The 24,871-nt window shown below is 46.3% G+C and overlaps 1 protein-coding gene across 7 annotated transcripts in view; it reads left to right on the top strand.

Moving 5' to 3' along the window:
• LOC119170788 (uncharacterized) overlaps positions 1-21,773 on the top strand; it is a 43,338-nt gene extending 21,565 nt beyond the window's left edge. For 4 of the 7 annotated variants that reach the window (XM_037422045.2, XM_037422047.2, XM_037422044.2 and 1 more), the window contains one exon: positions 21,606-21,773. In XM_037422045.2, coding sequence (XP_037277942.2) covers positions 21,606-21,692 — 87 coding nt within the window. In that variant the 3' untranslated portion in view covers positions 21,693-21,773. Of the gene's footprint in view, positions 1-13,050; positions 13,088-21,605 lie in introns of all 7 variants that reach the window. The other 3 variants (XM_037422050.2, XM_037422048.2, XM_037422051.2) reach the window with 1 other exon arrangement.
• Positions 21,774-24,871: the final 3,098 nt, after the last annotated feature.

Genomic DNA, 24,871 nt, shown 5'->3' with positions numbered 1-24,871 from the left:
CAATGTTCAAGCCATCTTCGCCGCCCTCGTGAGCGCCGAAGTAGCGGCGCAGTACGTCCACCGCGTCTAATGCCTCCGACGCCGTCGGCACGTTTGTCTCCTGTTCGTCGACAGAGTCATGGTCACTGGTTTCGTTAAAATCACTGACAGCGCGCTCAATATCGTCATCCAGGAGCTGCTCCGTTGCCACCACTTCGAAGTCCGCACTCACATAGTCTCAAAACGACTCTCTGTCAGGCACGACACCGGCGTCACGAAGTGCCGTCCATGATGCAGCGACTTCGTCTGATGTGGCAAAACCGTCCGGCACAGTGGGCTCGTCTGATGGCTCATCGCTGGCGTCTGGTGCGGTGGCAAATGAGGCGTGTCGAAAGCAGTTTGCGATCGTGGTCGCCGTCACACTCATCCACGCCGCCTAAAGCATTTCGAGCGCAGCGTACAAGTCAACATCGGTGTCTCGCTTCATCCTCATGTTAAGGGGAGATGCTACTCGAAAAAGGTTTTTTTTTATTTCATAACCCAGCTCCTTGAAATTTTAGGTGTTAGTAAAGCTTGCAGTGCTGATTTCATAACTGCAATTATTTGTTTGATAGCTATAGTAGTTCCGGAGTTACTACAACTTTGATATCAAAATATAGTGTTTTTTGTGCACATAATAAAGCTTACTAAAAATTTTCACACAGAATTGCAAAATGGCTCATTCTGCTGCACTTGAGCAGTACAATACAGAAAAGTACCTCAAACAGAAAATTTATTTGCTACATTAAAAAAAAAAAATTAAAAGTACTAAATGCATATTTTACATCTCTCTATCAGTGTATCAAGTTGTGTAACAAAAAATCTGTGATGTATAATGCAACCTAAAGTAGATACTTGTATTCTAGAGTGGCTGATTAAGCTCTGTGCAAAATTTCATCAAGATAGGACTATTTTATGCCTAAAAAAGATTGTGCACAAGATGAGAGAATTACCTCAAAATGGAAATCGAGAAAAATGCATTTGAAAGTTGTAAATATGTTTACTCATGATTACACAGTGCGATTTGCACAAAACTTGGTGATATCATAGAAGGGACACAGCTAGAGCACCTAAAATTGTCCTGCTCCATATGTGGATCCTTCTCGCCGCTTGAGAAGGGAGTCATCAAGGCGCGCTTTCTTTGCCACGTTCCGCCGATGGGCCCTTGCCTCGGCTGTTTCACACGCAGACATTCTTTCGATTCTCCTCTGGTCGCGGGATTGGCCCAGGGTGATCAGTTGATCCGGTGGGACTACACCAAGCTCCTCTAGCACGTGTTCAAAGCTTGAATGTCCTTTATTGAACCACAACACGGCCATAGCAGCTGCAGTTTCCACTGTTGTCCGGGAGGCAAACTTAGTCTTCGGACACAACAACCAGATTTTGCTGTTCAAAGATTCTGCAGCGTTTTGGGTCTTCCCTTGGATACAACGCACCAGCAACTTTTCATCTGTGAGCCGCTTGTAAATGGGAAGCACAGCCAATCCTTGAGCCTTGGTCAAGATTGGTGTGTGGTCGGGTGGGGCCTCCCCAAGCGCTTCAGCTCGCCTATGCTTGCACCAGGAAGTCGCCCCTTCTGGACAGTATCGGTGGCTGCCTGCTGTGTTGCTCGATGATGAATGGAAATATGAGGCCCAGATGGCACGATGCATTTTCAGAATATCACCTCTGTTGTTTGTGATTGCAATACGGTAATAGTTCTGCAGCTTCTGAATTGTGCCATCTGTCAGCTTTTCCCCTCGTGGAAGTCTTGTTGGCAGTTTCCGAAGTGCAGTGCCTAGACGCTTGGCCACATGGTTTGTGCACTCCTCCTTGTCCACAACAGCTTCACCATATACCTTGGCCTCAGCGACAGCGGTATAAGCTTTGCTGTCCCCATCACTGAGGAACTTGGTGAAGCGCAATGGTGTTGTGTATGAGGATGTCCTGCCCCATATGCGCAAAGCTGCCTCAGTCTCCATGGCATGAGAGGAGCACTCTGTATTTTTTTCGCAGACAGGTGTGTGGAATGCTTGCCATATTTCTTCCTCATCACCCAAGTCCTGGTGCCGGCTACAGGCAAGGCAGTAATTCGATAGCACTTCAAAATCTAGGCACAAACCAGTGTCCACAGACACAGCAGTGCCGATGCCATTGTGGCTCTTGTGCCCTCTTTTTTGCCATGTGCCATCATACATGACAGCAACATCAGCCCCATCCACTTTCTCTTTAGTTATCATCCGCGCTTTCGCCAGGTTTTCTTGCACAGCTTTGGTAGCTGCAGCATGAACTTTTTTGCCAATTGCAATAAAAGTCTTATGATGCATAGGTATTGGCAGTCCAAGAATAGCGCAAAAACGCGACAGCTGTTCATGCCCAATGCCTATTGCACGCGCAGCCACAACTACCTTCACATTGACAGCGAAGCTGTCACGCGAGCTGCCGCTTCGGTAGCTCCAGTCATCACCGGCATCGGTGGGCTGTCTTTCCGGCAGAACACGCCGCGAACTATGCGCGGCAGAAACCACTGACTCAGGACACTCACTGTTATCACAGTGCAGCTCGAGGAACGAAGAGAGGCCCTTACGTTTACTTGCGGTGTCGCGAACGACGAGTCCAGCGGTGTGGCATGTTGGACAAACAGCACGGCTTACCATCGATGTCAGTGCGCCGATGTCACAAAATACTCCGCTCACAGAGCCACAAACACTCTTCGTTCTTTCGCTTTCGAACTGTTCAATCTTTTTTTCTGATGCGCTGATGAACTTGATCGCGGCGTCGATTTCGTCAAAGTTCCCGCAAGCCGCCGTATCCCCGCTGCCTTGATTAGGCCTAGTGGCCCGCGGCTCGCATTCTTCTACCGCTGCTTTGCGCTTCGGTTTACGTCGACGCCCTTGGTACTTGTTCTTGCTTGCAAACTTTCGTGCTCGGAAGTCTCGCTTCTTCGAGTTATCCATGGTGAACTCGGAAAAACGTAGAAACGCACGGCAAGTGCCGATCGTCGCAAGCGCTCAGCGAGCGAGGCCGATCAGATGTAGCCAATGGCGGCCTCGGTAGCGTACCATGTGACCGGTAGAGATGCGCGAAGCGGCTGCAGCTTGGCTGCAAACCGACTTGGAAACGACTGTTTTGTGAAATTCCTCACTAAAATACGAAACTAGGGGGACGCCTGTACACTAGAAGGAGCCTTGATCTACACCACCGAACAAACCCCGATGGCGGACGTCATCGTGTTGCCGAGTGGCGGATTTTCAAAAATAGCCGTCGGATGCGTGAATTCGCGACTTCGGCAGCTACCTTCACTAGCGCAGATCGACTTTTTACCACTTTCTCGTTTGAATTCAGCTATGACCTTTGGGGAAATGATAGTTGAATGATCAAAAGTGATTTTAGAAGCAATATCTCAAAAGTGGAAATTTTCGCAAAAAACGCGATTTTTCGACCCGCATCTCCCCTTAAGCAGGAGCTTGTCTATCGCACGCTTGCGGTAACCTGCCTTCAGCGACATAATCACGCCTTGGTCAAGCGGCTGTATTTTTGCTGTGCAGTTGGCAGGAAGGAACAGCAGCTCGATGTTTTGAAGCACGGCAGCGGTATGGGAGGCAATGCAGTTATTTAAAACAAGGCACACCTTGCGGTTCGCCTTCGCCAGCTTCTGGTCCCATTTGCAAAGCCATTTTGAAAAAATCTCCCTGGTCATCCAGGCTTTGCGACTGGCTACGTACTTGACTGGGAGCTGCCTCTTCCCCTTAAAAGGGGAGGCTACCTTCGAAGGGCAACTTTTTTGTTTGTTGAGATATCTTAATGAAATTTTCAGGGTACACTAATAGCAAAGCCATTTGAATAACCACAAAGTTTCATGCAGTTATGTTCACTGGTTCCTAAGTTACAGCCATTTATCAGGGTAGTCCACATGGGTCCCTTAGTCAAGGTCTGGAGAATTTGAAAAATGTGCTAGCACTGTGAAATTCTCTAAGATGATTCCTGGATAGGTGCTTTAGGGCAAGAAGAGCCCTTTTTTTAAATTTCCTTGCCAAAAAATGTTAGCAGAGCACTGAATTTAGTGTTCACAATTTGGCTCTCATCAATGAAGTTTTAGTTAATTATTACAAATTACAGACACAATAAATTGAAAAAGCGGGCTTGTCTTGCCCTGGGCAATTTATTAAGGTGCATAATAAAAAAAACCTGATAGAAATCAGACCAGCAGTTCCAGAGAGATCACCTGACTAAGCAGCCTCACTGGCCAAAAAAGTCATTCTGAGAAAATTGACTTCGAAAGTTTCAAACATTTATTACGGTGGGAAACATTCATAGTTGCCCAAAAGTCGTTGAGGGCTGTCTGTCCCTTCCCTATTTGTTTCATGGCCGTAATGGCTCTTATATTCACGTCGAAGGCCCTTGACTCGTTCTGACGAGCAGAGCTCCACGAACTTGAAACTATTCCACAATGTGGACATACCAGCTCAAGCTTCGTGGCAAGTCCAAGCTGGTTGCCTCCTTGAACTTTCATCCCCGTCGCGAGGCAGCGCGGGCACGGGGTCTTGGACAGCATGTCGCTAAGGGCATCCCCTTGCACGAGGTAATATCTCTCGCCTTCGGTCGTAGCGGTGGCAGCTTCGGGTTCAGGCATCATCGCTTGAAACGTCCTCTCGGTCGCTGGCATAGCGCCAAGCTTTCGTTGCACAGCAGCACGTTCTCTCTCCGCCGTCGCCAACTCCTCGCACGTCCGAAAACGTGTTTGGATGTGCACAGTCGACGACGCGGTCTCACTGTTCGGGGCCGGAATCAATGCGATTGGCGAGCGCGACACACCAGGCGCACTTGAGCACGAAACACCACCCTCACTCGTCACGACGGAACCTTGTGCCAATGGTGTAGAAGTCTCGTCGCTAGAAGCGTCGACGCAATCGTCTTGAAAAGATGAAGCGGAAGCATCGGTGCAACTGTCGCCGCGCGTGGGCGTGCAGGTGAGCTTCGCCATGCGTACGAGCTTCAGCTGACGCTTTCTTGAACCGAACGCGTGCCGAGTCTTGAACTTCGAAATGCCCATCGTGACTGTCAGCGCAACAATCCGCGTCCCGTGAACACGGCGGAAGATCGTCTCATGAAGACGGTAGAAGATCGTCTCGTGAAGACTGTGAAAGATAGAGGAGCACGTGTGATGACCGATCAGAATGATGGCAAACGGGGCACACAAAGAATGCCGGCATTGCAAGCGCCAGTGCAGACGACGAGCCGGCGCATGCCGGAGAAGCAGCTACGTCATCGCGCGCAGCAGCCAATAGGAGCCGCGCGCTCCCCCATTCCCTCGAGAGGCGCGCGCTTTGTCCAATCGCGGCTTCGCATCCAGGCAGCGGGACATTCGAAAGCTTCCGCGAGCCCCCCAATCGTGAGCGACTCCCGCCTCGGAGCGCCACCGCCACTGCCGCGGGTGGGGGAACAAAAAAGCGCAAGAATTCACGAGCAAAACAACATCAAGATGGCGGCGATCGGCCGAGCGGTTGGGAAATGGCGAGCGCGCGAAGTTGGGGTATTTTTGGCGCTCGCTCGCCGCTTGCCGGCTGCCGCGGCATGTTATAAAATTTATTTGACGTACTTTCGCGATGAATTAGACATTGATATTTACAGTCGAGGCAGTTTATGAGTCATACTGCCCGAGTATGTGGTTTTCAAAAAATCGACTATTTCGCGATTTTTCGGTTTTCAAAGGGCGCGTCCCCCCTTAAAGCAGCGAGGGGATGCACTTTTGCCAATTACGAAAATTGGCAGCTTCTCAGTGCCGGTCATGTTTGCACAAAGTAGTGCAGTGATTCGCAGCTTACTTTGTTTGCCGCCATGGCACGGCTCGCCTTCGAAAGCTAACGTCTTGCGCGGCAACATCTTGAAAAGGAGAGCGGTTTCGTCCGCGTTAAAAATATCCTCCGCGCTGTATTTTTCTAGCAGCCGCACGATGTTTTCTTTCGCCCACTTGGTAGCCTCTGCTTCGTCGACAGATTGCGATGTTGTGGCGCTCCTTGAAGCGTTGGAGCCAACCCGAACTTGCTACAAAGTTGTCATAGCCCATGATGCAGGCAAAGTCTCTCGCTTGTCTTTGCAGCAAGGCGCCGCTCACCGGCAGATTCACGGCCCGCGTGTTCAAGAACCATTTACAAACGGCCGTTTCGACCGCTTCAAAGACAGGTGCACTCCTCTTCTTAGCGCTTCCTTTCACGTCACGTGCAACAGCGTCGATGATGAACTCCTGCTTGCTCAAGATGGTTGAGTGTGCTCGTCGATACGCCAGTCCCTTGCCACGTTGCCTTTCTTGATCCCCGATTCGACGGCTCTTATCAAAGCCGCCTTCTGATCTAGCGTTATGCGCTTTCGCTTCCCGCCTGGCGCATTCATGTTGCTGGAATCGCGAGCGCAGCACGATAAAAGATAAGGCGGAAGTGGTCGAAAAAGAGAAGAAACACGCACGCAAAAGCAACGCTGCTCAGGTTGGCGAGCGACAACACTTTCAGAGAAAGTGACTGTGAAGAGGAAGGGGCGCTCTTTTGCGCTGCCCTCTAGGTACCGGTTACTCGAGGGGAAGGGAAATGTAAGGTTAGGAAGCGCGCCTCAGCGCCATGAGAAAGGGGAGAGGAGAATATAAAGAAGACACAAAAGAAAAGAAAAGGGCGAGATGATCGCTACATTGTCGGTGGTAGCCAAGCGGCGCACGTGCAGCGACCTCTCCTCCGGAAACAGCGCATGCCGCCTGCTTTGCGCGCGTTGCTGGAGGGCGCGTGGCGGAAGTTTCGAACTGCTAAATACAGTTCTCGCGTTGCGCGCCGTCTCAAATTCGCGTTGTGCACTGTCATGACATCAGCTCAAAATTTTACGTCCTGACAAAATTTGTTCGTTATATCCCATAACAGGCAAATTTTGCCTCGTTAAAACGAGGCTTTAAATACATTGGTTTGTATGGGGACTTTTAGGGGGAATTGTGATTTGCTCGTTATATCCATTATTTCGCTATAGCCCATCTCGTTATAACGAGGTTTAACTGTAATGCATTTTGTATCCGCATAAGCCGTACCAGCTTATCGCGTACGTATCGATTATTAAGTAGTTTTTCCAATTTTCGTTGCGCACTCGCCGTGGCATGTCGTCCCCCACTGGGCACCCCGACAGATCCCAGAGATCAAAACATGCCTCGCTTGTTGTGTTGATGATGATGGCGGCTGTATTGGTGAGCGCCATCTCTTGGATTTTTCTGCAACAAGAAGCACTCGGCCGGCTAGGCTTCAGGTGTTGTCCACGCAATGGCGCTTTGCACAAGCACGCAAACACAATGTGCGCTTGCTTTGCTTTCTTTGTTCCTTTGGCGCCGTGCATAGGTGTTCTCTGGTTGATCCGTGCCGTACAGCTCTCGCCTCGTTTTTCACGTGTTCTGTATGTGTGCTTGTGCTGCTTCGTACTTCCGTCATGCCGAAGCTGAGACAAAAGCATCGAGTGCTAAAAATAGAAGAGAAATTGGACATTATTCGTGCTATTGAAAGTGGCATGAAAAAAATCAGCGCTGGCATGCGAAAAGGACCTGCTGTTAACCACGGTGTGTGGAATTTGGAATTCCAGAGAGAAGTTGCTCGGCAGTGCTGCCGCAACTGCGAAAAGGTGCCGGCTACGTGGTTCAGCGTTCTCAGATGTAGAGGAGGCGCTGGTGAAGTGGCTAAAAGCTGCACTGTCAAAAAGTCTGCCTATCAGCGGACCCCTGCTCGTGGAGAAGGTCCTGGTTTTTGCCTCGCAGCTCAACCATGACAACTTTGTGTGCAGCAATGGCTGGTTGGCCAGATTTAAGACGAGGCACGGCATTACCACGAAGACTGTTTCAGGAGAAGGTGCTGCTGCTGACGTGAATGGTGCGGAGCAGTGGCAAAATGGTCAGCTGAAGAACATCTTGGAAGACTACGCATCTGATGACATCTTTAATATGCATAAATTGTCGCGATTCTTTAAGCTGCTACCAGACAAAACGCTCGCGTTCAAAGGCAAGACGTGCACCGACAGCAAGCATGCAAAAGACAGAATATCAGTGGAGTTTTGCGTAAACATGACTGGAACCGACAATACTCCGCTCCTCGTGATTGGAAAGTCGGCGAAGACTAGATGTTTCAAAGGCGTCCGGTTGCCATCAGGGGTCATCTATCGCAGCAACACCAAAGCATGGATGACGGCAAAACACTTTGAGGAGTACGTGCGCCTCATCGATCGTCGTTTTGCGGCTTAGAACAGAAGAGTTGTTATTATTTTAGACAACGCTTCGGCGTACGTCGCCCTGGACAACCTGACATCTGTGTAGTTGGCATTTCTGCCACCATACACAACAGCGATTGCCCAGCCCTTAGACCAAGGCATCATTCGAGCTGTAAAACAGCTCCACAAGAAAAATCTGCGTCACAGATTTTTTCTCGCCATTGAATGTGGCAAATTATTCTCCATCGACCTGATTGGCGCGATTCACCTGCTCGAATACTCATGGCGGCAGGTTGAAGCAACGACAGTTCAAAAATTGCTTCAAGCGTGCTGGCTCCAGTGTGTGTGCGGGCGACGCAGATGAAGCCAGTGACACCATCGACCAGACTTCAGACAGTAGACGAAGCTTGCAAAACTCTGCTAGCTGAAGTGCTGGAGCGGCAGGGCGTTACGGAAGGCATTTCCTTCTCCGACTTCAGAGACGCAGACAGCGATGTGCAGACATCTCCGGACATGTCCGACGAAGCCATTGTTGCCTTGCTTGTTGAAGTGTCGCCTAATGATAGTGATGAGGACATGTAAAGCGACAACACGGGTGATTCAGGTCCGACTGGCCGAAGCTGCGCATTGCGTCAGCGTCATGCGGGTATTTGCCGAGAAGAGGAGGCTGGCAGAAAAGCTGGCTCACAGCATAAGTGAGTTTGAGGCCGCTGTCGTTGCTGCTAGGCCGCCGCGTCTTCAAATGAAGACTGTGTCTCGCGAAGTTAATAAATTACTGCATGTTTTTTGTTCTTTCATCGCACTCCCTGAAGTTTTTTTTGACGGGCAAGTGAGCGATCGGACAGTATTTCGGTTAAGCAGTACTACCGTTTAGTGCGTACTTTTTCCAAGCTCTGCCCAACTACAGTTTAACGAGGTTTCACTGTAGTAGTCTTCGAGGTGCAAATTGCGAAGTAAGGCTGTGATGTGTGATACATAAGTGCACAACTGTCATGCGGTTTGAACTATTGTGTTGTCACCAGGGTTATGTTGAGCACATTGTAACTCAGTGTCCTGCTAGATGTGGCCGACCGATTTTTCGGACTCCAAAAATTCAAAATTGTTGGATATTTCGTACTTCAAAAGTGCACCGTAGGGGTTCCCATAGGGCTAGTTCATTTTTTCGACCGATTTTTCGGACCAATGGGCTCTCTAAAGTTGGGTTTTTCGGACTAAATCGCTTGTTTTGAGCCGCGCCACGAACCTGTATGGACGCCGCGATGTTGTATTTTCTGCCAGCTTGACTAAGCTTAGTGGCTTAATTTTAAAATGGCTTTCCTGTCTTTAAGATTGGAAAGCAAACATCATATTTCAGGTTTCAGAGGCCTTGTCTACTGTAGAAAACGCGGCACGGGACCATTTTCTCTTCTTCAGTCAGCTGTAGTGGCCAGCACTGTCGTCGTCGCACTGTACAAGGAGGAGGCGGAGCTGCGCAGTAGCAGAGTGAATGTGCCTGCCACAATGACATTAGGGTGTTTCAGAATAGTGCACTGCAAGCCCTTGCATTCCGGGCGAATGTCCCTAGACCTTTCCTTAGGGGGAGCAAACGCTATTCTAGAATTCATGATGCGTCCTCTGTACCAGCAGCGCCTGCAAACATTATTCTAAATCTCCATATTTAAAGACTTCGCTCATGCGGATGATGACATTTTTGTGCGCGGAGCCCGCAGACAAAGAAATTCTTCGCCAGGTTGTGCCGCAGCCGGAGAGCAGTTCAGATGATGACGATCGCCCGCAGCTGTCTGCAGTGGAGATCGCCACCGTGTTGACGCTTTTGTTGAGCATTTACAGACACGATGTCACCTTAACGCAAATATGGGCAAACCAAATTGCTTCCAAGGGTAGCATGAGGCAATGCAGAATCATGGACTTCTTTAAGCCTGCCTGCTGCAATAAAGTTCATATTTCTGACGGAAACGAATCTTTCGGACTTTTTTTCAGTCCCCGCCAGGTCCGTTAAATCGGTCAGCGACTGTATAACCCTGCTTTCTATAGGCTATGCTGTTCACCACATCGCAGACTTTAAGGGGGTTGAGCTGTGCCAGAAGTGATGTTTAGATAGACGTACGGTACGAACTGCTCTTGACTGTGTACGAATTTGGTAGTGTAGTATCGAGAGCATACCAAGTATATACGCAGCTTCAGTAGCAGCACTTGCCATTCAGGGCCATTCTTTGGCTAAATCGTTAACTATTGTGGTACACAGCAGTTGAAAATGGGCTGAGAGATATCATCACATTTCAAGGAAACAGAATCTGTTTTGTGTATGAGTGCGAAGCAAGTCTTCGAATGATGTTCCGATGTTGATACGAATGCTGTGTGCGGTCATGTGTTGCATTACTGCCTCTTTGACATCTCATGTCTCCAAAAATTTAACGGGAGATATTCTGCAACTCCAAACTATTTTTTACATGTACCATTTACACCCTCTAATTACAGCGAAATCTAAATACAACAAATCTCAAGGGACTGCTAATAGTTCGTCATTTTGAAAAGTCATTGTAGTATCCTGCATAAAAATTTTGCATAAAAATCGTAAACGCAAACATGGGAGCCGCCTACTTGTGCTATGTATATATTTGCGACAGCGTTACGCTTGAACTAACATGAAATATTACAGAAGCAGTTAATGCTTATTTGAGGAACAGTCCATATCTTCGCCTGATGGACATAGCTCGACTGCTGAACGACTCTCTCAAGACCTAAGATTTTTTTTCTCTCAAGATATCTGGATGAAAATTTCAGTGCATGTTTCCGACACTAAAGCTAGAGCAACTGCAAAGTTTCATGTAGCTGTGTTTCTCAGTTCGAGTTGTGGTTGACATGGGTGCCTGAGGAAGTCACTCATGAGAAATACCAGGACATAGAAAGCTGAAGTTCATTGTGGTTTTTTAATAGATATCCCAGGGTAGTATAGAGTAGCTTTCTTTTCGATTTCTTCCCCAAAAAATTTTCATGCAACATCGAATTTAGTGTAGCTAGTAATTACCAGATTTATCAAAACTGAATGGTTTATTATAAATTAACAATACCGATCTAAAAAAAAAGGAGCTTGTTGCACCATGGTAATGTCACTCGGAAACATAATTAAAAAAAACTATGCATAGCTGATGAGGGGTCCTTGAGTTTAGCTTTCTTCAGCGCAACTAGAGAAAACATCCATTCCGAGAAAATGGGCTTAGCAAATTCAGCACTTCCGTTTTCTCCAGAAAGCTTCATAGGAATAGCTAGAAGCGCCTTACCGCACTCATATATTCTTTCGCCTCCTCTACATCTTCTTTTGTTGTCTTTTAGAGTTTACATTTAGGCATACAGCATCCAAATGCGGGCTCGGCGATCTCTGAAACACTCGACATCATGGGATTTGGAGCACGTCCAAGTTCAACAATCTGAGACAATCGGGGCATTTATTACTCCAGCCACACTCAATGTGTCAGATTCTCCACTGGCGACTTACAGAGAGGGGGGGGGGGGGTCATTAGCTAACCCGCGAGTGCTTTGAAAACGCGGCCCCTACTTAGCCTCCGCAGTCGCCCCTAAGGAAGGAACCAAGTTGGTTCCGAAACGTCGGGTTTCTTCAAAGCTTTTGGTTGGAGTCTCAATCATCTCTCAGCCGACAACATTGTTCAACCTCTCGCAAGTGTCTACGAAGTCTACACTTGTAGCATAATAGCGGAAATTGAATGCACGCAAAAACCGCATAGTGTGCATCCGCGCACAGGACTTCCGCACTGTCTTTGGCTCCGTTACTGGCTTTGCGCGTAACGACAAAGACGAAAAGCACAGAAGTGCAAAAGGGAATGAAGAGAAATTGATAGAGAATGTAGCACAAGGCAAGGAGCGGCTCAGCAGCAGACATCGGTCGATGCGAACGGAGCAGAGAGCAAACACTGGGTGAGCGCGCACCGTTGAAAGGAGTGACTGCCCCCTCGCTGCACAGTAGCGAATGGCCAGGCACACTTTCTTCAGTGAGATATGAATGCGCTGCTCTAGCCAATCAGCGGTTCACATTGCCTCGTGGGAAAACGCCAATAGCGTCTCAACCATGCGGCCTACACCATTTTCTAAGATAGCAAACTAAAGTGAAAAAAATTGCCTTCAAAACAACACGAATATTGCGCATGCGCGGCACCACACGGTCTGGCAATAGTGTGCCTCCCCCCCCCCTTTTTTTTTTTCGTGTTGCTCAAATCCTGGAAGCCATAGGATCTGCTATTGCTGAAGAGTTTGTCAGTACTGCTGAATTAAAAGGGGGGTGGGATGGTCTACTTTTCGTAGCAATTTCCTCAGCTTTGCTCCTCCTCATCAAAGTCCTGTTATCCTCGATTTTTCCAGATTATTATACTTAAAGTTAATAGGGTATTAGTGTGGGCACTGAAGTAATGCATGCATGGCTCTCATCGTGGTGTCTACTCTCTTACTAACAGCTCTTCGTTTATTCACTCTTGTGAGGTTTGATGCATTTCTCACTTCTGTGCTGCTTGTTTTCTTTAAGTTTGTGTTCCTGTAGGTTAGAATAAAGGCCTTCAATTTGTAAATGTAAGTATGCAAAGTTTTTGCAAAAATTGTGCGTGCATAGCCTATTTTTCAAATTCAGGGGCTAAATTGCAAATGGTGTCTATCAGCTCTGAAAGTCTATATGAAGCGGTGCACTTGATGACTGCAAACAATTGGCTACCCATACTTCTCTTTCATTTTTTGTTGTGTACTTGAAGTGTGCATTTCGTTTGCGCTGACGAGCTCATTTTGCATGTTAAACTGAAGCATCGTTTTTGTTGCCATATCGCGTTTCAGATGAGGGCGAAGTAAGCTACGCGGTGCCATTCACGAGGTAAGCAGAGCAGCATCTTGTAAAATATCATTCGAAACTAAAAGTGGGGGGACGGGAACACACATGTGCTTAGTTGAGCATATCCCTTCTTTGTACCCGAAATTTACTGTAAATCGTGCTCTTTTGGCGCAAGTCTGACAGTCAAAGATAGCACCAATGATGCACTTGCCTAGAGCAACCTACCGTATTTACATTATTGTAAGTCGACTCGAAGGTAGGTCGACACCCCTGAAATCGCTTGACAAAAATAAAAAGGCATGAGTGCATTTCGTGAAAATAATTTTCTCTGAAGGAAACTACCGTATTTACTCCCATGATTTGCGCCCTCACATAATATGCACACCCCTATTACTTTAACAGCTTTAATAAAAAAATATTTTCCTGCATATTTTGCGCTTCCCGATCCGCCCATGCCTGCTTGCTGACGCGCACATGAGAAGACTTCAGACCTTCCTATGCTTCGAACGGGTGCGCGCCTCGCCAAGTAGACAAGTTATCAAGCAGGGCAAGTCCCTTTTGAGTACTTTCCCTGAACTTGGGTCCCTAGAGTACCGTACCTGAACACTCAGACCTCTTGATGGGGCGCCGGAACTGCTCGAGCATTTCCCTCCCTCTATCTCCCCATCTCTAGCATCGCGAGAATGCACGCTCATGTCACGGCACGGTCAACTTTATGCATCGAAGGCGTGTAAGGGCCTGTCCCACACAAACCGTTCTCGTTGTCTGCGTTGCAATTCACGCTTGGTCAAACTTTAATGTCCAGCTTTTGCCATCTGGCTGACGCATTGCTACGGTTCCCTTGCGATGTGCTACAGTGATTATATATATATATGGCTAAATTGCAGCTCGCTTTTCTAAATTTTGCCAAAGAAAAACTCAGCTGTGCTGCCGCAGAGCACTTCAAGGTGACATACTTTAACGTGCGACGATTAGTGCGATCGATTCGCGAGTAAGCTGGAGAGAGCGCACTTGCTAATTCAAGTTTCCTGCCATTGAAGAAGGCCCTTTCAGTTATGTCTGGATGCTCAGATCTTCCCGCAACGACACGTGGTACGTGGGACCTAGCTTCTCTCAGCATTGTCAACAGCTCCAAGAGAACACGGCATTCAAACGCGCTCAACGGAACTGAGGACTATGCGTTTCGGAAGGGTGGTGGCGCAGCGGGCGCTAGTGATCCCCAATAAACCGCATGGGATTGAATTTGACTAGTTAAAGTGCGTGCTCATTCTTTAAAATAAGTACACTTCGTTTATTCTGCAATTTTTCTTTTTATTTCGTATATGCTGCGCACGTTAGGACTGTGGCACGATATTTTGCATGCGCTCACCAAAGCCCCGCGTAATTTGCACACCCCTTCTTGGGGCCCCAAATCACGAAAAGAAGTGCGCAATTTATTCGAGTAAATTCTGATGTGCAAAGGTGGCTTCAAGACAAAGCTTGAAAGCTGTGCAGAAAAGCTAGCTATGCAGGACTCCGTCAAAGCTTAAGAGCCCCCAAATTTTTAGAAAGACTTTACAACCGAAATAGACAGAGAATGTGTTGGCCTACATTTGTGTAAATACGGTGATAAAAAAGTCCTTGAACTGTCCAGAATGAATACAGTAGCTTTGACACGAGCGGCTTGGCCATCTTTGGTTTACCGCTTCTTCTGCTACTTGTGTGTTTTCTTGTCTGAGCATTATTAATTGTCAATGCATGCCTGTCAATCTTCAAACGTGTATGCCATGATGCATGCAAGCCTACTCTACACTGCTCCTTGGTTTCTATTTTATTTTTGAGGTCTGCGGGTTTTAAGAGGAAGCATAGTCTGGGCTAAGTTAAAGCAATAAGTGTATGTACAGCGCAGACCATTTATAATGTAACTGCTTGCAATGCAGTACCAGCTAAATGTGGTTTATTCTGATTTCTGATTTACTCTTCCATAGAAGACCATGTGTATGCCTACAGCTTATTGTACAGTTTACACAGATAGGAAACAATTATGACATGGCTGCCGGAACATTCACAGAGAAGCGAGGGAATTGGTGCACGTCTCGGCGAAAATGCACCCAGTGGGAAGAGAACAACGGCGTTATGAAGGCGCAAAGGACACTGACTATATGAACAAGGAGTTAGGGGTAGAAAAGGGAACAGTTGGAAAAGCAAGGCACAAGCCGGGCACAAGTGCATGGTATGAGGAGGGAGAGCGGTTGCTTAGGCACGTTCCTGCTGTTGATCTTTTCAGTTATCTTTAGCGCCGTCGACAGTGCAGATGTCAAGCGTACAACATTGATTGTCTACATTCATTCTGCTTTGACTTGATCCAGCTTTCGCCATAGCAAAAAGCATGCGAACTTAATGATTTGTAGGAACTTTACAAAATACTTGCCACGATGCTTTCCCAATTGTGAATCGAGTGCGATCTCCGCTACACACAATCTCTGTGTTGTGTAATGCAAGTTTCTCACAGCAGCATGCCAAGTTACTACCTTCATTCTAGGCCTAACGAGCTCTTGTCAGCAGTGACCATCACCTATAAAATTTTTTGTTTGGTTTAATGTCGACAAAACGTTGGCTTGTTACATTTTAAAGAGTTGAGTCGGGTTAGGTTACGAAAACGTTGATTTACACTGTCAGTCTTTATGAAAGGGAACACCCAAGAGCGTTCCAGTGGCTGCTTTCAGGGCGTTCAAGCATGGGTGAGCCTCTTTTCGCACCATCTCATGACCAACCGCTAGTAATTGGTGATATGATACGGACAGCAAGAATGTAACCGCCTCCCTCTTGAAGGCGAAAAGGCCAGCCTGGCCTCTTACGCAATAGCCTTCAGTGAAGTGGCGATCTTGCTGTCAGATTCATCTCGCCACACAGCCGGCCGTGGCAGTCTAGCCTGTTTGTGATCACCAATCACTGGTTTTTTTTCCCTTAGCCATCACATGATAATGAGACGCTGTAGTGGACAGCTGCGAAAATATTGACCACTTGGGTCTTTGCACACTGGCCAGCAGCATTTTCGCCTCCATCAAAAATGCAGCAGCCGTAGCCAGGAGTCGATCTGCGACCTGCAAGTCGGCAGCCAACTCGCCAAACCACCGCGGCGAGGCTTGCTACTAGGTGAAACAAAGGTAGTGGTTGCTTGGAAGTGCTGCAAGTGGCCACCTTAGCGCGCAGGGAGCGCACTCGCATGTTTCCGCTCATAAAAATGGACAGTGTACATGTACAACACTAGTGGTGGTTTTTGGCTGCCATTGTTTTTGGCATCGTGCACGCATTTGGAAAATTGAAAGCATGTGTTCCAGAATAGTTCCTGCACACTGCGACACACTGTGAGGAAGTCCACATGAACGGGAGGTCTGAAAATTTTGTCGGCATCTTACCTCTGCGGTGCACTTTTTTTCTCTGCATGCATTATGTCATCACCGCAGTTCTGTAGGTGTCAATCGCTAATGGAAACGGATGCAATGTGCACTCCAGTTGCATGCCTAATTGTCAGAATTGCACTGCTGCATATTGGTCATTTTTTGCAGTCATGCAACTTTTGAAAAATGTTAATTTAGTTAGTGCGGATATGCACGACTCCAACTAGATAAGTTATAAGCAGCCTATGCTCTGTTACAGTTAAGGGGAGGACACTGGTTCTAGAGGTAATATGTTTGGAGAAGATGGTATTCTTGTGAACTGGAGCCATTGGCACTGTTTTTTGCCTAGTTCAACATTTCACATTGATATTTTTGTGCTAACAGCAACTGGTATCCCCACCACACACTATATATTGACTGAAAAAGCAAAAACGAAACAGCTCTTAGTCTTGTGCTGCTCAGAATGATGTATGGTGCAGCAGTGGGCATGCATGCAGGCTGGTGGCTACTAAAAATTTAACGGAAACATTTCAGCATCTTCCGCTACATTTTGGTTAACACGCACTTTTTTTTTTCTTGCATTTTCTCAAAACAAGCTCGCCGTACTTTTTCGGGGCAGCACTTTCTTAGGTTCAGTTCAAGCTAAATGTACAAGCTTGAAATGCGGCAATCCGATTCTTTTCTTTTTCTAAAATTTTGTTTGCTTTTGTTCTTGGGTGTTAGTAACTGTAGTTTATCCCCTGGACTACCGTGGTTTACTAAATTGCCAGTTCGATTTTAGAACTGCTTGCAGTATTTCATTGATATGCATTTTGCTTTAATTTCTTGGATGACTCCCTACTTTTTACCTGGTTAATTTTTATCTGTTGCCTCTCTGAGTGATAGTTATGAACATCCAATTATCATTATTATTTAAGCCATGGTCATTATTATTAAGGCATGAATGTAAACTTACTCAATTTCCATTGTGGCATGTGCAATGCAGTTTTAAACGAGGTACAGCGTTGGCGGCAACATGGTTTTGAGCTGTTGTGCGCGATGTCACAGCTAAGATTCTCACTCATTGCCCAAAAAAAGTCTCATCGGAGATGAATGGAAAAAAAAGCACTTCTTGTAGGCTGAGGTTAACATATCCTCGTGAAAATCAAAGTGAAGTTCTGCCGCTGCGTTTCTCAATAACCCAGTGAAAATTTATGTGATGTAAAATCCGACATCTTAATAATATGTCATATTATCTGGCACAGTTACCTTGCAGCATTTGACACCTATAACGTGTTTTTGTACCTATCACTCCTTTAGGCCTGATACACATACTTCTAACACGTATTGTCACTTTATAAGGATCGAGCCGTAAAAGTACAAAGTAGATAGCAAACCAAAATCTCTGCTGTTTCCATTAACACGTATCAGGTATTTGATATTACGAGTTATAGCCGTGGTGAAGCATATATGCAGATTCGGCAACCCCTACAACATGCTTATAGCTCATGCGTAGTCGTATATCACCAGGATATCATGCACTTTTATTTTTCTGCGCGCCGCGCATACGCTGAGATGTCAAATGTTTTTTACCTTAACTACAATGTCAGATCGTAAAGTTCTATAGACAATCTGTTACTGAAGCTAGCCCTCAATGAATACCAGTGTTTTCGCAAACAGGACTCATTGCATTATTCACGCACCACACACAATATTCCATGTTTCACAGTCCGTAAAGATGAACCAATATTGTCGATGCCTTTCAACGCACACTACACGCCACAGTAAACACTGCACATTTTCGAAGAAGATGCCGCTGTTCCTTGCACAGGCCACCACGTGTGTTCACTTCTCGTAGATAAACAGCCAGCTAGCGTGGAGAATATTTCATCACGCGCTTCATCACCCACCTAGATGTTCTCTGACACATGCCACAGCTAATGTTGCCACTGTGAGATGAAGATTAAGTTTTCGAAAAGAAAAAAAAATTGCCCAAGCACCGAGCGACAGCACCCCACTCAGCCACCGGCCGGAGTGTCTTGCCATCCACCGCCTTGCACGTGCACCGGTGATGTCACGCTGTGACATACCCCGGTAGAGGTCTATTGCCAGTAGCGCATGTGCGAGGCGCGTGCTTGCTACCTGCCAGTTAACACAAACTCGTGATGCATGTTTGTTTACATTACCCCTGTGTTGATGTTGGCGTCGAGTCTCTGCATCTCGCTCAGTCGCGTGGAGTGCACTTTAAAATTGGTTCTAAATATTTTCTAAGCCATATTCGCCTTTGATATCTCTTAGGTGTTGCGTATGTCTCCATATACATCTATTTCGCTTATTATCTCACCTTTTAAATTTTGTCGTTGCTCCTTTAAGCTTAATTCAGTTGAGCAAGCCCTGCTGCTTACAAATGCCAGAAGGTGCAAATAGCTGGGTGCACCAAAGCTGTGTTTAATTATCTCCCTCTTTTTCTTTGTTGGTGAAGCTATTTATCTGGAGGTTGGGCTGCTTGCCGTGTGCAGCAAAACCTCGGGGATGAGAACTTCATTAACAGGGGGTGGGTCTTTTTTCAAGGTAGCTGGCCGCTCCTCCTTTGTTTGGATTGCAAAAGAGGATACAAAGCGTACACACACCATTGCTAAGAAAATCAGTTGCAGCCTTGGAAAAGAAGAGTCCTCTTGTCCAAGCATCTGCTCCAGCACCCTCCCCCTTTTTTACCAGTTAACCTTTGGCCTTTCTCCATTTGTCCAAACAAAAATTTCTTGGCGAGGCAAAGTTCGAACATGGGTAGCCACAATCAGACTGCAAGAGTCGTAACCACCCTGTTGTTCGGGCAAGCTAGCAAAACTGGCATTCACGAGAACCATAATGAAGAACAAGAAAAGGATGGGAAGGTCTCACAGATGGAGAGAGTGTGTCCGTTGAATTTCCCAGTCTTTAACTGCCGCTCTCTATGCTTATGTGCCTTTATGTACACTTAATTGACTATATCTAGGCTACCTGCAGTTCACGAGATCAAATTCCGGCTGCATTTTTGATGGAGGCGAAAACACTGTAGGCCCGTGTGTTCAGATTTGGGCGCACATTAAAGAACCCCAGGTGGTCTAAATTTCCAGAGCTCTTCACTACGGCGTCTCATAATTGCATGGGGGTTTTGGGATTATGTCTGGGCCATGCTAAGGAAGCATGGAAAGTTTAGATAAGCTTTACTTGTTATCAGAAGTGTCTAACTGCATTTATTTCTTTGGTATTCATATATGTCAGCATTTGAGTGCACAATCTTGCTGAATGTGGCTTAGTTTGATGCATCTTTAAAGTTGGGGACACCGTAGAGTTGATTTCGTCTTCTCTTGACACACTTTAGGTGGTTGTCGAGAATTGTAATCCTTCTAGAGCGGGTGTCGGTAACCCATGGGCCACATCGTGCGATCTTCTGACTCGAAGTCAGATCCCCGTCTCCATGTTAGACAGGGATAACATGATTTTTATTACGGTTTTGTACATATCGTTAAATGATGAACTTTCGCTTTGCTGGCAAAGCGAAAGCCTTGTGGCCCCCTGGGTGTCTGTGCCATGTGTAAATCGGTCGTCCACTTAAAAGGTTTCCAACCCCTGCCCTATTCTAAAGTATGCTATTTTGCATGCAGCTAGGAATTTAGGTTGTGATTATAACTGAATTGACAGTGGTCTTTAAGCACGGCTGTCAGTTCAGCAGAATTAGTTGGTCGCGCATTTGAGCTCTTAATATGAGGGGGCTTTCAATATCCTCTTTCGAACATTTCACTGCTACTGCTGCACACAAGCGAGCTGTAACTGTGACACAATGCAGGTCATTATACCGTATGGTGAAGGATAGCACTTTGAATGGGGACAGAAAAGACATGACACTGACATGTAGCAAGTGTTGCGTCTTTCTTGCCCCTTTTTCTCTGTCTAAAGTGCACTACTTCACCGTACAAATAGTCACCAGCTTTTCTCACGCTCACTCGTGCATGCATCTAGTCAAGGAACACACCACGTACAGCATTCTCCTGAGTGGATTCGATTGCGCATACGACTGTTTTTGAGGGGTTATCTAGTTTAACTAAGCACATACAATATGATGAGCTATGAATTGGTTTGCACATCTTTAGTGTGTTCTTGAACGCTGGAAAGTGTTGGTTAACCAATAAGGTTCTGGGATTTCCCAGCACTGTAGTCAAGGCCGCACGAGCTACCATGACTTGTTGCTTTTGTTTGCATGGCCATTGTTAGGATTGCTTTGCATAGTGAATATCAATTAAAGAAACTGTTCACCAGTCAAGATGTTTCTAATGTGGCGAAGACGTGAAGCAGCAGCAGTCATTCACTTGGGTGAGAGGGAAGGAAGCCAAAATATATGATGATTGCATGTGTATTTCATGGCAGCCGTAGTGTATTATGTACTCATTTGGCATGTAGTACAGTTGGTGTTTTACAGCGAAGGCTGTTGTGGGATCACAACTCTGGTCTCGCGCAGCGCCGTAGTTGTTGTCTGCCACCGCTGGTGTCCGTAACCACATTGCACGAAATTCAAAAAAAAAAAAAAAAAGGACTAGTACTGTGGAGCTTGAACTCCGGATTGCTGGGTGCCATTCCAGTATTCTACCACTGAGCCATGCCGCTGCTTGGGACTTGTTGGCAAACTTGCCTTTAACAGGCTTGATGTCGGGAAAACAATCGTGTTAATACGACTTGTGAAGTGTTTCAAAACAGCAAGAGAGCAATCGGGCATCGCACCAGGCGAATAGCGGGACAAGTGAGTCATACAATGCTCCAAACCATTACAAAAGCTTTTTCGTTCACCTTTTAATTGTGGCACATACCCACTTCAGCCATAATTCCTCATTATTGTCAACCACTGCACGAACAGTTGGCACGAAATTCCTTGCAAGTGTTTAGCAGATACCATGCTTCTGAAAAAAATGACGAAAAATGTCATAGCGAATGCCGGCCTATTACCGTAAAATTTTTTATTAATGCCATAGTGGGCATCAAGCAAGTGTGCTTGCAGCAGTTACCCAATGACCCTTCAGAAAAGGCTCTGAAAGGACGCTCTTCTAGCTTTTGCCGTGACTGTGCTGCGCTTTCTGCGCAGGACTGGCGTTTTTTGTTGTCACATGGTCATAGTGTGTGGTGGCTTAGTTGTGGGACGAAGTCTGACTGTCCATCTCGTGTATTTGCAGCACCGCTCTCGCCGGGATGCATCCGAAAACGGTGGCCGGCATAGTCCTAGCCCTGTACGTCGGGGAAGCCGGAGCCAGTCACGCTAACATGTCCTCATTTTTGCTTGCATTCATTGTCCTTTGTTTGCGTTGTCCTCTGTTGCAACAATAAAGTGTTTGCTGTGTGTGTCTTTGTGAGATCTGGTCTTGCTCGCGCTCGTGCTCAGCACTGCTGGAGCTTCATTTGAGCCTGTCGGGCTTTGGATTAATGTTATCCTTGTGCGTAATAAATTTCTTCATTGAATTTCATTTTGCAGTATACAGTTGCATATGACCATTTTGCGGAAGGCACTGTCATGTTTGACTTGCTGCTTCTTCAGAGCCGCGTCAAGAGTTGCATTTTTTTGCTTAAGATGGACGTAATCGAAATTGCAACGCATTTATAGCATTGAGATTTCTGTATATGCAGAAACGGAGCATGAACTGCTTCTGAATCAAAAAAAGTATTTCCTTTTTATTTATGCTCTCTAAACATCTCTGTGGTCCAGAAACTAATGAAGAGAAATATGCGCGCTTTTGCTATGTGAACATGCTACTGCAAGAACTTTGCGAATGAGTGCTATAATGCTGAAGTTGCAGGGTTTAGGACATATCTGCTTCAGCCAGTTTCAAATTTTCGAGCCGCCGCTCGCCACCCATCTTCGCCGTAGACATGGGAAGGAGTAGCCCATCGTGACTAGGGCACCCGGTACGTCAACGATGTCCTTGATACTTTATTGGCGCGCAACCAACGTCCCAGCGGGGCTTACCATACGTGAGCGCGTCACGTGTCATAGCTGGGCAGGCAGGAAACACTAGGTGAGGAGCACTTTTCTTCTCGCGGTGAGATCGGGCTATAGGCGGCAGCAGTCGGCGACACTTCGTCGCGCACGGTTTCAGCTGGTGGTCGGCAGATAAAATGTAACATCTACGCTCTTCTCTACTTAATCAGTGCAGGATGCCTATGCAACGTTTTACCCGTGAGTAAAGCGCATTCTGCCTTTCATAGGATGCTCGCACTGAGTGACTTTCTTCACGCTTTCGCACTAAATCACGCCTTTGCAGCGTTGTTTTTACGTGGTTAGCTTGTGTTCCACCTGCTGTAGCGTGACTGAACAACATATTTACATCTTTGTCATCTGCACACTACAAAAAGATAGAAAGATTTCAGAAAGCTTGCATATCTTTTCGATTAGTTCAGTACCACTGTTCTCGTCTTATATAAATTTTTTTTCTGTCTTATTCTATTCACTATGAAATGTAGGACAGTCGATAAATCTAATCAGACAAGATTAGTGGCTGTGCGCTTTGTGCTACATTGCATTTCGCATATGTATGCAAACGTCCTTGCACTGGTAAGAATGTAAAAAATTCTATATTAGAGTTCAACAGATAACTCATCGATGGATGTTATGACAGTGCAAACGCACAGCCGTGGTTGATATAAGCATTTTTTTTTTTTTCGGACAAAACAAATTGTAGATGCACGTACAGTGGGAAACTTATACGCGAAGCACGAATGAGGAAGGTTGATATGTCACTTTGAAATCGGCACGTTTTGAGGTGGATGTAAATTATGCCGTACATGACTTTCATGTCATGATTATCATGTTTGGACAGGTCATTTATCCTCGCCGTCTATTCACGTCACGCGATACCAAATTTGGTATATGTGGAGCTAGCAAAACTGCCGCGGGCGCATTTCATGTTTGATATGATTGTCAGTTAGGACGCGTCATTTACTTTCGTCATCTGTTCACGTCACGTGATACCAAATTTGGTAAATATGGAGCTAGCAAAATGGCCGCAAGCATGCTATAAGCGTTGTAGGTAGTCATTCTTTACATGATACGCATATGATAATTATCATGTTCAACGTGTAATTTACCTTCGTCGGCTATTCACGACACGCGCTACGGAATTCGGTATATGTGGAGCTAGCGAAATGGTCACGAGCATGCTATGAGCATAGCATGTAGGCATGTTTTTCATGACGTGCATGTCATGATTATCATGTTTGCACGCTTCATTTACCTTCGTCGTCAATTCAAGTCACGTGATACCGAATTTGGTATATGTGGAGCTACCGAAACGGCCGCAAGCGCATGATGAGCGTGGTCATGACATACCGTCATGATTTTCATGTTATGCCTAGTCACATATCCCCATCACACAATCATGTTATGCCATACCAATTTTGGTATTGAAAGCATTATCTAAACGGCCAGGAGATCTAAAAGTCGTAGGTGGCTAGATAGATGGCGAATTTCGGCGACTGAGCATATCTATCAAAGAAATGCTTCGCATTTGAAATGACCACTGCCTTTCCGTCGGTCACTAACAATGCCACACAATTGCTAAAGACATTGTAAAAAAGATGAAATTTTCAGGGAAATCGTAAAGGCATGCGTTTGAATTGTCAATGGCTGGGCTATTTAAAGCATTCTTAAATGTAAACAGACGGTTGCGCGTGATAGTTCTGTTTTAAGTACGATGTGTCGCAGTTTATGTGATAGTAATATTTCTATGTAGTAGTACCACGGCCACATAAATAAGGCTCCACGTATGATCGATAAACTACAGTGCTGTAGTTGTACACCTACCAACAGAGCACACAAGTGCATGGCCTAGAGCCTGTTCTTTTTTTTGTTTTTCTCACTACCTAGTTGCTATAAAACGCTGCATTCGCACGCCATTTAATAGTCCCCGTGTTTGGAAGGATGTTAAGAGCATTTTGCGATGTGCTTGAAACAAAGTGGGCACTCTGAAATTATTCTGGCGAATGGAGGGTACGAGGACAATAAATATGGCTGGAAAGTTGCACTCGCCGATCTTATTACTGTGCATTGGAAGCCGAGCAAGACCAAATGCTTTCGTACATTGTTTCAGGCATACCTAGAAATGGTTACACAAGCGCTGACATGACCAAACAAACCACGCGCACATTAAAACGCAACGTGGCTAGCATAGCGAGTTTCGTTCACCACGAACTGCTACACACTATAAAACATCCTACAACCTACAGAGCCAGCCGGACCGCCAATATTGTGAACAAGAGGAATCCATGTCGCCCCACGGATCTGTACACAACTGAACAAAAAATTACTTCATGTAGTGCCAGATCACGACCACTTCCTCAACTAAGAAGACGCATATGTTGAGGAAGTCTGAAACATCGGAATCCTAGGAGCATACTCAAAAGAAACAATGCAATCCCACTACAGAAACTTAAGAACAGATGCCTCCAA

This window comes from Rhipicephalus microplus, chromosome 2 (genome assembly GCF_043290135.1).
Source record: "Rhipicephalus microplus isolate Deutch F79 chromosome 2, USDA_Rmic, whole genome shotgun sequence".
Lineage (NCBI taxonomy): Eukaryota > Metazoa > Arthropoda > Arachnida > Ixodida > Ixodidae > Rhipicephalus > Rhipicephalus microplus.
This window is presented reverse-complemented; position numbering and strand designations above follow the sequence as displayed.